This window comes from Durio zibethinus, chromosome 28, assembly GCF_047325235.1.
Source record: "Durio zibethinus cultivar Kanyao isolate XHJ-2024 chromosome 28, ASM4732523v1, whole genome shotgun sequence".
In the NCBI taxonomy this organism is placed as follows: Eukaryota; Viridiplantae; Streptophyta; class Magnoliopsida; order Malvales; family Malvaceae; genus Durio; species Durio zibethinus.
The window spans coordinates 11,424,724-11,441,050 of record NC_143189.1 but is presented as its reverse complement, the minus strand read 5'-3'; the positions used below and the strand labels follow the sequence as shown (position 1 = coordinate 11,441,050).

Here is a 16,327-nt window from a genome sequence, read left to right as displayed (position 1 = left end):
CTATCTTGATCACAGTTTAGATCCACCTATTAATCTGAATTATACTAGATACTAAAAAAGTCAACAAAATATAAATAATTATATTATAATTTTGCATGATTAACTTTATATTATGAACTTTTACAATTAGTTAAATATTTTAATTCATAATTTAACCAAATCCCATTTACTGATCAACAGTAACACTTGATAGAAAATTATTTTTATGAAAAAACTTGGAAATATTGACTGAGTTGCCTTAGTATGACTTTTTCTTAACTAAATCTTCAAGATTTCTTTATCCTGTTCTCTCTTTATATATAAAGGTTTATTTACATTTTACAGCGAATTGGAATTTATAGAAGGAAAGCTTCTAGTTTCATTAGCGAGAGAAAAGAGAAAAAAAATCCAGCTGTCATCTACCATGGCAGGTTTGCAAAGATCTGCAGTGTCTTTTAGGAGGCAAGGATCTTCAGGGCTTGTTTGGGACGACAGGTTTTTGTCAGAGGAGATAAACCAAGTAGAACAAGAACAACAAGAAGAAGAAACCAAGCAACTACAGCAAGAAGAACAAGGATAGCTGCAAGATAATAACCCAGAAAAGATTGATGTTATTAAGGATGTTAAGCCGATAAGAAACATTGAACCGATCAATACCATTGAAAGAAACCAATCTAATGGTGAAAGACAGGTTACCGTACTAGTAAGGTATCCGTTGCTATTGAGCCACCTTTTCCAAAGGTTTCAGCTTGTGGTTTTTGCAGTGCTTTCGGGAAGCAAACCAAGAATCATATTCATAGGAAAAAGCCTGGTAAGCGTAGATCAAGATAGGTTTTTGTCTGTTCTTTTCCTCGTATTTTCCTGTGACCGGAGGTAGGAATTCCGGTGAACATAGGGGGTTTAAGTTTAAGTTTAAATCCAACTCAATAAACTGAGATGTGGGACTTAAGGAAAAAAAAAGATTATTCTTTTAAATTTTAAAGTTTCTTTTTTTAAAAAAAAAAACAGATGGATGCCTTTTTTTTAAGGGGGTGTTTAAAGTTTTGAATTTTTTTAATTCTGATAATGTTTCTGTTTCATTCAGAATTTTGTGGTTTGGGTGGAAGTAATTAAATTAATCTGCAAATGTTTTATTTGGTTTTTCTTGAGACAATTTTCACATGTACGAAAGGCAAAATCTTGATTCCACACTCTTTTTCTTTCTTTCTCATTGTAAGGCACCTTTGGCATCTTGGGTTTGATTTGATTTACTTTTATTTTTGTGTTTTCCCCAATAAGAACAAAATTTTTTTTTTTTTGTTATTCTTTTTTCCTTTGGATTCCTTAAGATTCTTTTCCAGTAGGTTTCACAAATTTCTGGGATGTTCGGGAGCTCTATGTCTCATTTTGTGGGAAAAGGGTAAGTTTACAAGAGAATCTCTCCCCTGTTCTGTTCTGTTATTCTTCGGCAGAAAATTTAAGGAATTCAGGGGATCATCAAACAGGGGAGAGTGGACACTTGCCCCCAATTTGCTCTTAATTCTTTTACATGCATTAAAGTTACTTCTTAGCATCTCAGGTCAAGCATTTATGACAAATGGATAGAGGAGCACTATCAACTTTTTTATTTGTATATACATAGTCTTTTTTAATTTCTAATGCTTTATTTTTTCAATGGAAATTAATTAATAGAAGAAAATTTATAATTATAATTCAATATTACATTTATATATAAGAAATCATTAAATAAACAACTAATAAATTAGAATATTATTAAATAAATTCAATATAAAATTGAACGAAACTTATATATAATGAAACTTGAACTTAAGATTTCAAGATTCTAAAACCTAATTTTTGCAATTAACTCACTAAACCAGAACATTAATAAAAACATTTATAAATTACAAATAATATTTAAATTATGTCTTCATGAAATAACATAGTTTAGGTGAAAAATCATCAATTTTGGAATGAGTCAATTAAATAAGCATAATATGAAGATAAATTAAATCATAAAAAAATTAAAATTAACACATTAAATAAACAAAAAAATTATAGAGTATAAAATTATATTCAAAATAAGAAGAAAAATAATAATGAAAGCCCAAACACAAAGTTCAAAAAGAAATCATCAAACATCCAAAAATGGTCCCAAAATTTAATTCTCAATATTTTTCGCAATACTACTCTTAAATATTGATAAATTCTCTGTTTCTTTGTCAACTTATGTCACCACTGCACCACTTAAGTTGCTAACTTTCATTTTATGATAATGATAGCTGATTACAATAGTGACCATGCAGTTGTGCGAAATCAGGTGATAAAAGAAGTGAAGTGGGATTTTAATAAAGATTTTAAGTTGTTTAGAATGAAATAATCATAATTAACTTATTAATTTAATTGATTCATATAATCTCTTTTAAAAAATAATATTTAATAAATTTAAAATTTAAATTTCAACTCCGATAATTTTATCTTTTATTTATAAATTTACGGTTTTTTTTTAAATAAACATACGAACAAAACAAAAATCCCGAATAGTAGTTACTTGGCTGCATTCTAGTGGTAATCATGGGACCAGGATTGAGTACAAATCCAAAGATATTGTCCTTGTACCGAAGCAGATAGTGGCAACGATAAAATGTCTTTGCAGCCATGTATATTTAGCTTATCACGCCGGCCATGAATAAAAGGCAATGGCTCTAGTACTTTTAATTAAGAATATAATTAGTTCCGCAGAATGTGAAAATATGATCAAGTTACATTACGGAAAGTGTATTTTCAATAAACTTTACATACAAAAGTACAAACCATGAATTTAGGGGATAGAGCAGTCAACCGCTAGCCCCAGTGAATGAACAACTCAAACCCAACTGTTTAGAATGCCGTGAAATGAATAGACTTTGCATTCCATTCAAAGAACTCCAACGCTTTCAACTCGAACGAGAGGTCTTAGCAAATAACAAAATCTATTACTTTGAAGCTTCATAGACTAGTTTTTATATTTGCCTCATTTGTTGTGCATCATCCTTCGACTGGATTTGTCTGTAAAAATATGAGATAGCAGGCACCAAGCTTCAGCAAGAGGCATCTCCAAGTTTTGAACAGTTTTGAAAGTTATAGGAACCATCTTATAGCGTTCCACCCAAATGATCACACTGATCATGCTGCAAAATGCGTGCCTGCCAGCCTGAAGCATCTACTTTGATAGGCTGGCAATCACGATCCAAACCAGATGTCTTTATACAACTGCTTTGAATCCATCGATACTGCAAGATGACAGTAACGATAAGAGATTACAACCACCGAAATTTAAGCTGTGTAACCACAATGTCAAGGTTCTACCAGAAATTTTAAAAATGTCACCAACTCTTTTATGTACCTATCAAATTGGTATGAACCATGAAGCAACATCCATATAATTGTCATTGATGAAATCAAAATTTACAAAAAGACAAACGTAATAAATGTCACTGATTATTGAGATACTAGGCATTAGTGACAGACAGGTTGAGAGAAACAAAAGCATTACTAAAAATTATGGACTTTTGGAAATCGTTTTCTGCATCTTACCTCAAATAACCTTCAGAAAGACAGTTGCCAAATTAGCCTTGAGGATTTGAGGAAGAGTTACCAAGTCGAACAGTGTAATTTTACGGTTTAAGTGGAGTTTTTTTCAAGCAAAATGGTTTAAGGGTAATAGCCGAATTGGTCACTGTTTACTCATTATTGGATTCTGAGATTGAGTCTGAATTTGAGCTTGACTTCAGTTTGTCTTGGGTTTCATTTGAACTTTTCTCTATCCAAGTTAATCTGTTTACAACTTGGGCTTGCAGTTACTGATATGGTTAAAAACCTCCATCTTTTTTCTTTTAGGTAGAAAGTAAGGATTCCAAAGTCACGTTATAAATCCATTTGGATTTTCGTAATAAAAAATATTTTGATTTTGATAGTACAGTCGTATTTTAAGGCTTTACATTAATTTAATTTTCTTTACAGATAATTTTAAAAGTACATTCTTTCATGTCAATTGATAAATTTTTAATTTTATTTTCGAAGTACTTTTCATAATGAATGATATGTAATTGACAAGAAAATGAAACTCATCTCCTTATTAATAGAATTAATCTTAAATTATAGCATAGTTTCACTTTTTATGTATAAAATAAATTTTTATAATAAATTATATAAAAAAGTAAGAAGCATGCTACTTATAGAAAAGTTAGAACAAAAAGAAGTCCTTTCCTTTTTTTTTTTTTTTTATTTCGTTTGAAGCCAAACTGTTTCTTTGAAATTGTGGTAGAGTTCGACTTGAGGAAGGTTTTCCTGGTACGGATTTGAGGTAGCTTGTGAAAGGGATGAACGGATGCATTAATATTAAGCAAAAGGATGTAAGATTTGGCATTTCTTTGAAAATCAATTTGGTAGAGATTTGTCTGAACTTCATATGTGTTTTTAATGGGAGGGTAAATTATGGTCATTGTTGATTTAAAGGATGATGCGTTTCATAAAAAAATTATAAAAAAAAAGGTAGGGTTGGGGGTAATGTTTAGTGTTTATGATTGTTGTAGGTGAATAGAATTTATAAAATTGAAACAAATATCCTATGCAAACTCTATTAGTTTGGTTTTTTTAAAATATCACGTTCATTACGATGAATAATGATGATACATCCATATGTACAAATAAAATATTCAACGATCTAAGAATATTTTAAAAATTAAAAAATTAAGGAAATTCAAATTTTTTCAAAATTTTTTTGAACATATTTTTAATTGATAAAATTAATAAATCTATCAATAATTTTTATATTATGGATATCTTGAAAACAAAATTCTGAATTGAAGATGAATATGACTGTGTGAGTGTATCCTCCATTGATGTAAGCCCAAGGTGGGAACATGGTGGTGCCATTTCACAAACAAAAGTATGATACTTGGGACCCGGTCAGAGTATCAAGGCTAGGTAGAGTTAGGTTGGAAACTTAAGGCAAATTAATTAGGATGATTAGAATATTATAATATTTTAATTACGCAGCTGCCTTTCCAATTTATACTATATTTCTTTTCGTAAAACACGTATGATCTCTAACAATAATTATATGTAAATCTATAGAAACGCAAGTTCATATTTTGTCCTTAGATCTCCAACAATGGTGCCTTGAAAGGGTACGTTGGGGCCTCAATCGGCTGGGTCATCGCTTAAACCGTAATTTTCATTTAACTTTGACTACCTGAATGCGTGTGGGAAAATTACAAGTTAGGTGTTTCTTCAAAGTAAAAAGATGGTCAGAGTAGGCAGTAATACTCCCCAGTATTGTTATCCCAACCCTTAATTGCTAGAATTAGTCTCTCGTAGTTTTCTCTTTAGAATAAGATATATTATTAGATTTTATATAAATATATATAATTATGATTCTCGACATTTTTACTAAAAATTTTGAGAAATTTAAGATTTTACGGTATTAATTTACATAATATCAGTGAATAAAACATAATGTCCATACTGTCTTCTGACATAATATCAGTGAACCATTAAATCAAGTCTGAGGTGTTAAAATGCATCATTTTACTAAGCATGACTATTAGATTTTTGGAAGATCTTTGCACTAGTTATAAAAAAAAAAGCACACGCGCGCGCACACACATATATATATATATATATATATATATGCTTTTCAAAATAGCATATCCTCCCAAAAGGTCTTCCATCTGTAACTTTAGCTTGTTGATAACTTTTACTTGAAAATTCTAGCAAGGCGTGCTTCTACATAAAAAATGTAAGATGGTATCACAGCCTATTAAAATAACCCATTTTTTGTTTGACTTCCTAGCTATAAATATGGGAAGCCAAACCATCATCTTATCAACAAAGAGAGTTGTGCAAGGAAGAAAGAATTAGAGAAAGCTATCTTGCAATTACCATGAAGAATAGCTCCATGCCTCATTCATACCACAACTCCAAATTTCCAGAACCAAATGTCCATAACTTGAAAGATCATAGAGCCATGAGGTCCAATGTCACAGAGAAAAAGCCATTCGTCGACATAAAAGAAAGTGCTGAGGCATTCATCCAGAAATTCAGGCACCAACTTTTGCTCCAGAGGCTGGAATCCATTGAGAATTATGAGCAAATGTTGGCAAGAGGACTGTGATCGGTTGCCCTTTCTTTTATCTTTAAGACCTTGCACTGGCATTCTGTGCTAGCTTCTTCCATTTGTTTCATTAATCTGTTTTTTGGCTTGTATTTTATCTATTATGGATGAATATATACAGATGATATCGAAAGTTGAAAATATGTAAAAGAAAATATCGTCATATATTATATAATTAAATTAATACAAGCTTTTTTTTTGTATAATTTGCAGTAAATTTTCATGTTGAACTCTTGTCTGCTTTCCCTCTGTAATCTCCATCTCTGTTTTCCATGTCTTTCAAATGATAATCTTTTAAAAAGAAGGATATCCCTATTTTAAAAGCAGTTATTATATAGTTGAAAATCCTTTTCTTTTTCAATTTTACATTAAACCGTATACGTTAAAGCATTTGACTGTCCTAGAGTTTAGTAAATCAGTAGATCCTTTCCTTTAAATAAAATACTAAAAAGCAGTGCAGAAGCTTCCAACAGCATCAGCGCTATCTAAATGCATCTTACGAACCTCGGTGCAATTGGAGGTCAAAATCCCATTGAATTCTATTGCTTCGATCTGATGGAATCAAACGGGTCCTTATTAACCCCACCATTTCGTAAAAGGATTACTTTTGTTTTTTTCCAAAATGCGTCGTTTGGTTCTCTTTTAGATCGTTGAATTCAAATATAAATTTTCAATCTACACAAATTTTATAGATCTATATTTTTTTTTCTAATTTTCGTATATATTGTAGACATCAATTTGTCCAGAAATATAAAATACAAAATATAAGTATAAAACACGAAATACAATAAAAAAATACGAAATAATATAAAAAATATGAAAAAAAAAAACAGAACAGAACAAAAAAATTGAGGATGGCAGTGGTGCCATCCCCGGCACCACTGCCACCACCCGTGCCACCAGACCCACCAGACCCTACACCCCATCCTTCTGATCACCAGACCCTACCTTCCACCCTTCGAATTAATCATTCCGTTGACAAAACTGCCAGATATGGCCAAAATTAATAAAAGACGCATGGGGCTCGTGTTTACACCCGTGTTGAGCCCCATGCCCTTCCCCCCAAACACACATGGCTGGAGCTCTATAAATAGAGCTCCTAGCGAAGCCAAAAAGAAGGAGGAAAAAAGAGGAGACGCTATAAAAAAAATTGAAAAAAACACAAAGAAAAATATATACAGTCCTCCCCGTAGGGAGGAACCCAGCGCCGAGCTTCCTGCATGAAGAAGAAAAAAAAAAGAGTCAGTTTCAAAAAAAAAGAGTCAGAACACAAAAAATATATAGTTTCACCGAAACTTCACCAGCAGATTTAGGAATTTTGAGACTCCTTTTGGTGAAAAGGAGGTCAGATCTGCGCTCAGGGGGTCGAGAAGAGTTTGTGAGAGAATTTTGAAATTTTTCGACACCGTCGATGGCAGCCGGAGCTCGCCGCCGGCAAGGACTGCTGCGGCCGTCACGACGGACGGCCACCGGGCCCAGGTCGCCTGAAAAAAAAATAGAGGAAGAAGGGGTTTTTTTTTCGGAGGAAAGAAAGAATGAGTAAAAAAAAAAATTTTGAACCTTTTATATAAACGCTCAGAACCAAAACGATGTCGTTTCATTAAAGGCGCAAAACGACGCCGTTTTAAGAGCCCAGGATCCGTGCTTCAACCCGCAACCCGACCCGAGGTCCACGCACTCGATCCGATGACCCGTTTCTTTTTTAACCATTAACCGGTCTGACTAGATCGGAACTGAACTGCCCAGACCGAACAGAATCGGTACTAAACCGCTGAACCGCCCAGACCGAACCGACCGAACCAAACCGCGTGTTGACCGGACCGTTGACCGATCCGATTCAGGTAAAAAAAAATTTTTTTTTTAATTTTTCTTATTTTTTATATATTATTTTATTAATATTTATGCATATTAAAATGTTTATATTTGTTAGATCAAATGATGAAATTGTGAATAAATTTTTAAAAGCAATAATATAAAAATAAATTTAATAATAATACTAAACTAATAAAAAATGAGAGAAAAAAAAATTTTTATCCGACGATGAGGTTCAAAGGTATTCCGAGTAGTGATGCCTACGAAATCTCTAGGTGAGAAGATTTTTTTAAATACTACCAGTGTATTAGAGTATTTATAAAAAAATTTCAATACAATAAAATTTTTCTTTTTAAAAAAAAAAGAATAAATAAAAATTGATGAATATATTAAACAAAAAATAATAAGTAATAAAAATGAGAAGAAAAGAAATTTAATCCAATGATGGGATTCTAAAAGTATTCCGAGTAGAGATGCTTTAAGAAATCTCTAAGTGAGAAGATTTTTCGTAAAATATTACCAGCGTATTGAATATTTATAGAAAATCTTCAATATAATTAAATTCTTTCTTCTTCAAAATTATTATTAATAAAATAATTAATAAAATTTCTAACAAAAGAGAGTAAAATGTGTGTATAAACATGGTAACATTTTGCATTGCATGCATGACATTTTTTTTTAAAAGTAAATTTGAGCCTTCGAGGATGAGATTCTAAGGTATTTCGAGAAGCGATGCCTAAGAAATCTCTAGGTCAGAAAAAGTTCTTCTAATGTTACCAACGTACTGGAACATTTTAAGAATTATTTCAATAAAAAGGTTTTAATTTTATTTTTCTCGAGAATAAATTTTCTTTTTTCTAATGAATAAAAAACCAAGGAAATTATTTTTTTCGAACACCGAAAATTGGACTATTTTTATCAAAATCAAAGGATAACACGTTGTTAATTGGTATCGTTTTTAACGGGCATTGTGGGGGTGCTAATCCTTCCCCACACGTAACCGACTCCCGAACCCAGACTGTTTCGCAGACCGTAAAATTATCTTTTTAATAAATTTTAATTAATTTTAAAACTTTATTAAAAGGATATGTTTTAGTAGGTGGCCAATCGTACTTAGCCAAAAAAAGATTGGTGGCAACTCTGTTAGTTTTTTATTTCAATTCCAAATTCATCGGGCGGGCGCAAAATCGTTATGACAGCTTGACGACTCCACTGGGGACGCCTTTTGTTTTCGAGAGTCAGGCCAAAATTAATTACTTGTTATCCTCAAATTTTGATTTAAACAGTCTTAATCAATTTCTTAAATTTTTATTTTTCATTTTTAGTAAAAAAGGTAAAAAAAAAAACAAAACAAAACAAAATAAATCAAAATAAAAAGTAAAAAAATTCACACACATTTCTTTTACTATGCCTCTTATGTTTTATTTTTCTGTATATATTGCTCTCAATAAATTAGGATATATTTGCACACAATGGCACGATGCATCTCATACATGAGCTCTATACTCGGGCTCCATCCTTTATAGAAGGAAGTAAAGTACCTATACTCTCGTGAGGTGATAACCTCCGCAATGGCAAGCGAAATACTTTCACTCGAATTAAACCCTTTCCGTTCGTAGCCTGTAATGAGTGAGGATCGGGGTGCCTTACTAGTCCAACATGGACGACAGTGAGGAACAATTTAGGAACCTTTAGATCTTGTCAATCCAAACCCAACATATAATAAGCCTAGGAAACCAGCCTTATGTAGAGCCTTGTCCTTCTTATTGTAGGAAATACCTAAGAATAAAAATTGTGTATAATATGAAACAAAACAAAATAAACAAAAAATCTCAAAACAAAAAAAAACTAAAAAAAAACTAAAAAAATGTTTTTTTCTTAAACCACATCCTCACACTAACTCAATTTTGTTTCATTATTTTTTTACATTAATCATATCATACAGTTTTACATCGAGATATTTGCTCTAGGACATTTTTCCCAAGAAGTTTTCATGGATCCCATAGAACTACAGATTTGCTCATCCTCAGTCAGTGTGCCATGTGAGTCGTATAATGAAGTACATGTTTGGTCGAAAAAAGCTCAACAAAAGAACGAAAATTGTTTGCCTACCAGTTATGTGTCTGAGTTATCTGAGAAAGTGTATTTAGATCTCACCAGAACAATTTAAAATAGTTAGCTGCTGTTTGGGGTCAGTTAAGTGAAGAAAGAAAAGAAAGCTTTTGCAAAAAGTATAGGCAGATTGCATCCTTCATTTTAGTAGTGATCAATGAACAGCTAGTCAAAGTAGCTATACAGTTTTGGGATCCATCCTATAGATGCTTTACTTTTAATCAGGAAGATTTGGTACCAACTATCGAGGAGTATTCGATTTTTCTCGGGATAGAACTACAATGTCTAGATAAAGTATTTACCCGAAAGCCAAAATCAGGTTATCGTAAAAAGTTAGCCAAGCTTATAGGGGTTAAAGTAGAAACCATTGATTCCTTTGCGAAGTCTAAAGGTGAACATCTCGGCATTCATTGGGACTTTCTTCGAAACTTCATTCAGGAGCATTTGGATAATGATCAAGGTATAGATGTGTTTGCTCTAGCATTGTATGGCATGGTAATCTTTCCGAAGACTTTGGGTTACATTGAGATAACTGTGGTAAACTTTTTCAAGCAAATTAAAACTCAAGCAATTAATCCCACTCCAGTAGTCCTAGCCGAAACCATCAGGTCATTGAATTTTTGTCGACGAAATGGGAAAAGACGATTCATAGGATGCGCATCTCTATTATACTATGGGTCAGAAGTCATTTCAAATGTGGGAAGAGTGCATTTTCAAAACAATATCTTCGAAATAAGGCACCACTCGAAGAGTTTTGTAAAAGCCAATGGCCGACATTAAAGACTAAGGAAGAATGGGTCATTTTTTTGTAAAGGCTTACTGAGGATGAAATCGAATGGATGGTGCCTTGGATGCCTCATGTGCCCTTATTGTATTTAGAGGAAATGAGCCATGGATTCCGTTATTAGGGCCATGGGGCGTTGTAAGTTACGCTCCATTGATGGTACTTAGACAATTTAGTACAAAACAGTTTGTTCCTGCTACTCATGGCCTGGTCCAAGTAGAATTCATTTATGGGGATTCAAATCCATCAAGAACCTCGGAGCAATTGATCCAAGCATGGAAGAGAACACAAAGAATGAGGTTAGGACCTTTCATCGACAAAGTCACTTTTAATTACCAGATTTGAAAAGCAAGACGGCCTAGAGACATAGTACTCCCTCCTGATGATAGCTCATATCAATTGGTTAATCTTTCAGAAAAAGTGTAATTATCAGAAGTTGAGCTTGTCAAGAAAGAATTAGAAGCTGAAAAGAAGAAATAAGAAGGGAAAATTTAAGACTTTACGAGAAAGTAGGGCAATTGAAATATGAAGTGGAGATACAATGAAGCAAATTAGAAAAAGTCATAAAAGAGCGAGATCTGGCTAATAGTGATTTGAAAGATCTACACCAAGAAAATAAGAGGTTACGAGTTCAATTCAAAACTGGAAAAGTTACCAAGTCTTACTTTAGTCGACAACGTGAAATGGATGACCTCTGAGAGGGAATAAACCAATGGAAGGGCAAAGCTCAAGAAAAGTAAGAGGAGACCACCAGAATTTCTCAAGAATGTCAAAATTGGAAGGGATTATACTCTACAACCTCAACAAGATTGGTGGAATGCCAAAACGAAAAGGAAAGGTTGAAAGTCATGCTCGTAAAAGAGAGAAGAAAGCACTTCGAAGTACTGAATGAAAAAAAATCACTTCACCAGGTGATCCAAGGGTTAGAGATACAACTACAAGACCACAAGAGCCATATTCAGTAATGATAGATGAGTGGCATAGAAGGGAAAAAGATTGGATCTTTACATGTGATTTAGAAAGGGATGCCCACATGAGATGGAAGGCAGAAAGCTTAGGGAGGCAACAGTACATAGAGCACTTGACTAATCAAGTTTGCAAGGCAGTGAAGAAAGCATGGGAGATGGTTGAAAAGGTAGAAGCATTAAGAAGAGAAGTCAATCCCATAGGAAAATATGGACAGCGCCTAGTGAACTTTCTAGATGAGACAAAAGACCATTATGAGCAAGTCAAATGCTTCTATGGATATAACTCCAGGATGGTAAATCCTATGTAATAAAAGTTGTATGGGATCAATAAAAATTTTTAATGTTGAAATTCATCCAAGAACAAAATCTCCCACTTGCATTCATGCATCATATACATCATTTTTCATAAAATAAGTAAAAAATAAAATTCTAATTTTTTCTTTCTTTCTTCTTCAAAATAAAAACTTTGTGGTAATAAAGGTTCAAGAATAGCTCGCCCATCAAAAATTACGGCCCAACCTACTCGTCATTCATACAATACCAGGATACAGACAAGAATCATGGAGCAAGAACAAGCCAGTCGATTTGAAAGAATTGAGAAAGCTCAAGAAGAACTAAGAGGAGATCTCAGTACAATAATGGATATGCTCAAAAAACTTGACAAGGGAAAAATAGTGGAAGAAAATCCTAGCTTTCAAGAGCAATCGCCAGATATGGTAGATCTTGTTTACCCTCCAAGGTTTGAGCCACGACCAACCCAACCTTCTCAAGAAACTAGAGTACCAATTCCTACTCCTGGTGGATATCCCAATCCTTATCCAAGAATGACATCCACATTTGCTCCAGGACAATTTTAAAATTTTGTTAATTTCGTTATGATGGAAAAACCACCTGAGCCAATCTTAGTTCCTGATTTGGATGATCCTAAGGAAAGAGAAAAGCTAGGGATACAGACACCTGAAAAAGTAGAAGATACCAGTGCCCGAGAGAAGATGAAGTTATTGGAAGAAAGGCTTAGGGTTGTAAAGGGAATAAATTTTTATGGCTCTACAGATGCGACTGACCTTTGTTTAGTTCCAAATGTGGTCATTCCGCCTAAATTTAAGGTCTCTGAATTTAAAAAATATGATGGCACAAAATACCTAATGACCCATATCACCATGTATTATCAAAAAATGGCAGCATATGCTGGAGATGAGAAATTGTTAATGCACATATTTCAAGATAATCTTACGAGTTTTGTAGCTAGATGGTATGTTCAATTAGGTAGGACTCGTATTCGTTCTTGGCAAGAGCTTACAAAGGCATTCCTTACACAATATCGATATGTCACGGATCTGATTTCAGACCGTCTATCTCTATAAAGTATAAAAAAAAAGTAACTAAAAACTTCAAGGAGTGTGCACAAAGATGGAGAGACATGGCTACACAAGTTCAACCTCCTCTCACTGAGAAAGAAACAACGATTTTATTTGTGAATACCCTGAAAGCACCGTACTATGAGAGATTAATAGGTAATATAACCAAGAACTTTACAGATATGGTGATATCAGGTGAGATCATTGAAAATGCCATAAAGAATGGTAAGTTTGATGCAGGAGAGACAAGTGGAGCAAAAAAAGGTAGAGCTCCTAGAAAGAAAGAGAATGAAGCTCAAGCAGTGAACTATATGGGGCAACAATTTAAAGGTTTCACACCTTATCCTACACTAGTATACCAGACCCATTACCCTTCTGTAAACCATGTTACATCTATCCCTCATTCATATCAACCATACCAGCCATTACCACAACCAGCTTATTCACCTCGTTTTCAGTCATCTTTTCAGACACCCACCTACAATCGTCCTGCTGCACCTATCAGACCAGGATGGAGACCCAATCCTAATAATGGTTTGAGAGCCCCAAGAAATACCCAAGCAAAAATTACTTTTGATCCCATTCCCATGACATACACAGATTTGTATCCTCGACTTGTTGAGAAACATCTGTTTGCTCCTGTTATCGTTGAACCCTTGAAACCTCCATTTTCTAAATGGTATGACCTCAATGCACATTGTGATTATCATTATGGGAATCCAGATCATTCCACTGAAAATTGTGCTGCTTTGAAGCGTAAAGTGCAAGGGTTAATCAATGAAGGAGTATTAAATTTTGATACCAACCAATAAGGGACTCTAAATGTCAATGAGAACCCTCTACCAAATCATACCAGACCATCAATAAATGCCTTAATTGATGGGCAAAAAAGCCATGTGAAGGAGAAAATAAATGAAGTTAAGACTCCGATGGCTAAAGTGTTCGAAGTATTGGTCAAAACTGACATGTTGAAGCCAATAAAACCTCAAAATTACTTTGAAGTAATTAACTCAACTGAAAGCTGCAATTATCACAGAGGCGTTCTGGGGCATTCTATCGAGAATTGTCACCAATTTCGTCAAGAGGTGCAAAAATTGATGGATGAAGGTTGAATGGAATTTTACCAAGAGAGAGAAGAGTTGGTGAAAGTGTTTACCATTGATTCAAGGAATAAGTTTGGGCATAAACCGGTAACTATCTATTATGATGAGAAGTCAACATCGAAGCTAGAAAAGTTCATCTCTCGACCAGTGGTGACAATTAAAGTCCCTGGCCCTTTTTCATATTAGAATGATAAAGCAGTACCTTGAAAGTACGATTGTGATGTCGTAGTCAACCCAGATACTACCAACATAACGGGTGTAGGAGGCATAACTCGAAATTGCAGGTGTTATACCCTAGAGGCTCTAGAAAAAGCTAGAAAAGAGAAAGCCAAGGTAAGAGAAGAAAATGAAAGTTAGAGTGATCTTGATGCAACACAAAAAAAAGAATGTCAGAAGTCAGTATCTGATAGTGAAGCATGTGAATTTCTAAAGTTAATAAAAACATAGCGAGTATAGCGTGGTAGAACAGCTTAACAAGATGTCAGCTAGAATTTCGCTATTATCATTATTGCTTAGTTCAAAGTCACACCGTAGTGCTTTGTTGAAGGTGCTAAATCAAGCATATGGGTTTCACAATGCTTTTGTTGAATATGTGGAACAGCTTGTTGGCAATCTGACGATTTCAAACTATATCTCTTTCAGTGATGAAGAGATTCTTCCTGAAGGTAGAGGAAGTACCAAGGCTCTTCATATTACTGTGAAATGTAAAAGTCATATAATGGCTAAAGTTTTGATTGATAATGGCTCATCCATCAATGTTATGCCTGTGACTACTCTGGCAAAACTCCCTGTTGATGGATCTTATATGAAACCTAGTTATATGATAGTGAGAACCTTTGATGGAACCAGAAGAGAGGTGCTGAGAGATATAGAAGTGCCATTGCAGATTGGCCCATATACTTTCACTATGAAATTTCAAGTTATGGACATCTCTCCTTCAAATAGTTATTTATTGGGTAGGCCATGGATCCATATGGTAGATGCTGTTCCATCCTCATTACATCAAAAAGTTAAATTCATTGTTGAAGGAAAGCTAACATGTGTGGCGGGAGAAGAAGATTTATTGGTAACTTAACTGATAAATACTCTCTATGTGAAATCAACAGATGAAGCTCTGAAATGCTCTTATAGATCTTTCAAGATTGTCAATGCAACATATATAGCTGAAAGATCTAAATTGTATTTATCACACTTGTCTACGACAACTAAAATGGTAGTTAAACAGCTTACCAAGATGGGATGACAACCTGAAGCCGGACTTAGGAAGAACCTGCAAAGAATCACGAAGCCATCGGCCATATATGAAAAGAGAGACAGATTTGGCTTGGGATATAAGCCAACGAGAGGGGATAGAACAAGAATGGTCAATGAGAAAAGAGATAAGAGGATAGCTAATTTTAAGGGATATGAGCCGGAGTCAGAGCCCATAGTCATTCCATACCTCTATGATTCTTTTCACTCGGGAGGATACATTTATCCAGATTTACCGGGAGCCCTAAATACAGGATTCGTGGAAAAATTTTCAAAGCTGGCCATTCAAATGGTGGATGATGGAAAAAAGAAAGGTCAAAGTGAAGAGCTATTCACGTATCCTTGTCCTTCAAATTTTAAGCTGGATAATTGGAAAGTTACAGAGCTGTCTGTTGTTTTTAAAACTTTAAAAAAGTAATATACTATAAACTTTAAATCCCTAATTACTTTCTACGAGTATTAAGAGATCTTTTATGGTGTGTTTATATTTGTCGTTCTAATAAAAGATTTAGAAGATGCATCCACATTTTTTTCTATTATTTTTATCTTCATTTTACCTTTCATTCTTTTTTTTTCCTACATTTTCTTGCCATTCCATTTTTGTGTGCCAATATTCTCTCCATCTTACCCTTTATAGGGTCTCAAACAATGAACATGAAGATAATCATGACAATAATCTCGGATTTGATTTTGAAAAATTAATTCATGTTTATGAACTTGATAATGAGGAAGATTCAAATAACTATACACTACCTCTTGATCTGTTAAAATTAATGGAACATGAAGATAAGCCAATTAAACCCCATCAAAAAATTACTGAATCA

At 33.7% G+C, this 16,327-nt stretch overlaps 1 protein-coding gene and 1 pseudogene across 1 annotated transcript; both read left to right on the top strand.

The window, feature by feature from the left end:
* The first annotated feature begins 311 nt into the window (after positions 1-311).
* LOC149510764 (MAPK kinase substrate protein At1g80180 pseudogene) lies at positions 312-1,184 on the top strand (annotated as a pseudogene).
* A 4,457-nt stretch (positions 1,185-5,641) lies between these two features.
* Positions 5,642-6,248, top strand: LOC149510763 (uncharacterized). The gene has a single exon (XM_089757210.1). The coding sequence runs from the start codon at positions 5,885-5,887 to the stop codon at positions 6,113-6,115; it is 231 nt and encodes a 76-aa protein (XP_089613336.1). The 5' UTR covers positions 5,642-5,884; the 3' UTR covers positions 6,116-6,248.
* Positions 6,249-16,327: the final 10,079 nt, after the last annotated feature.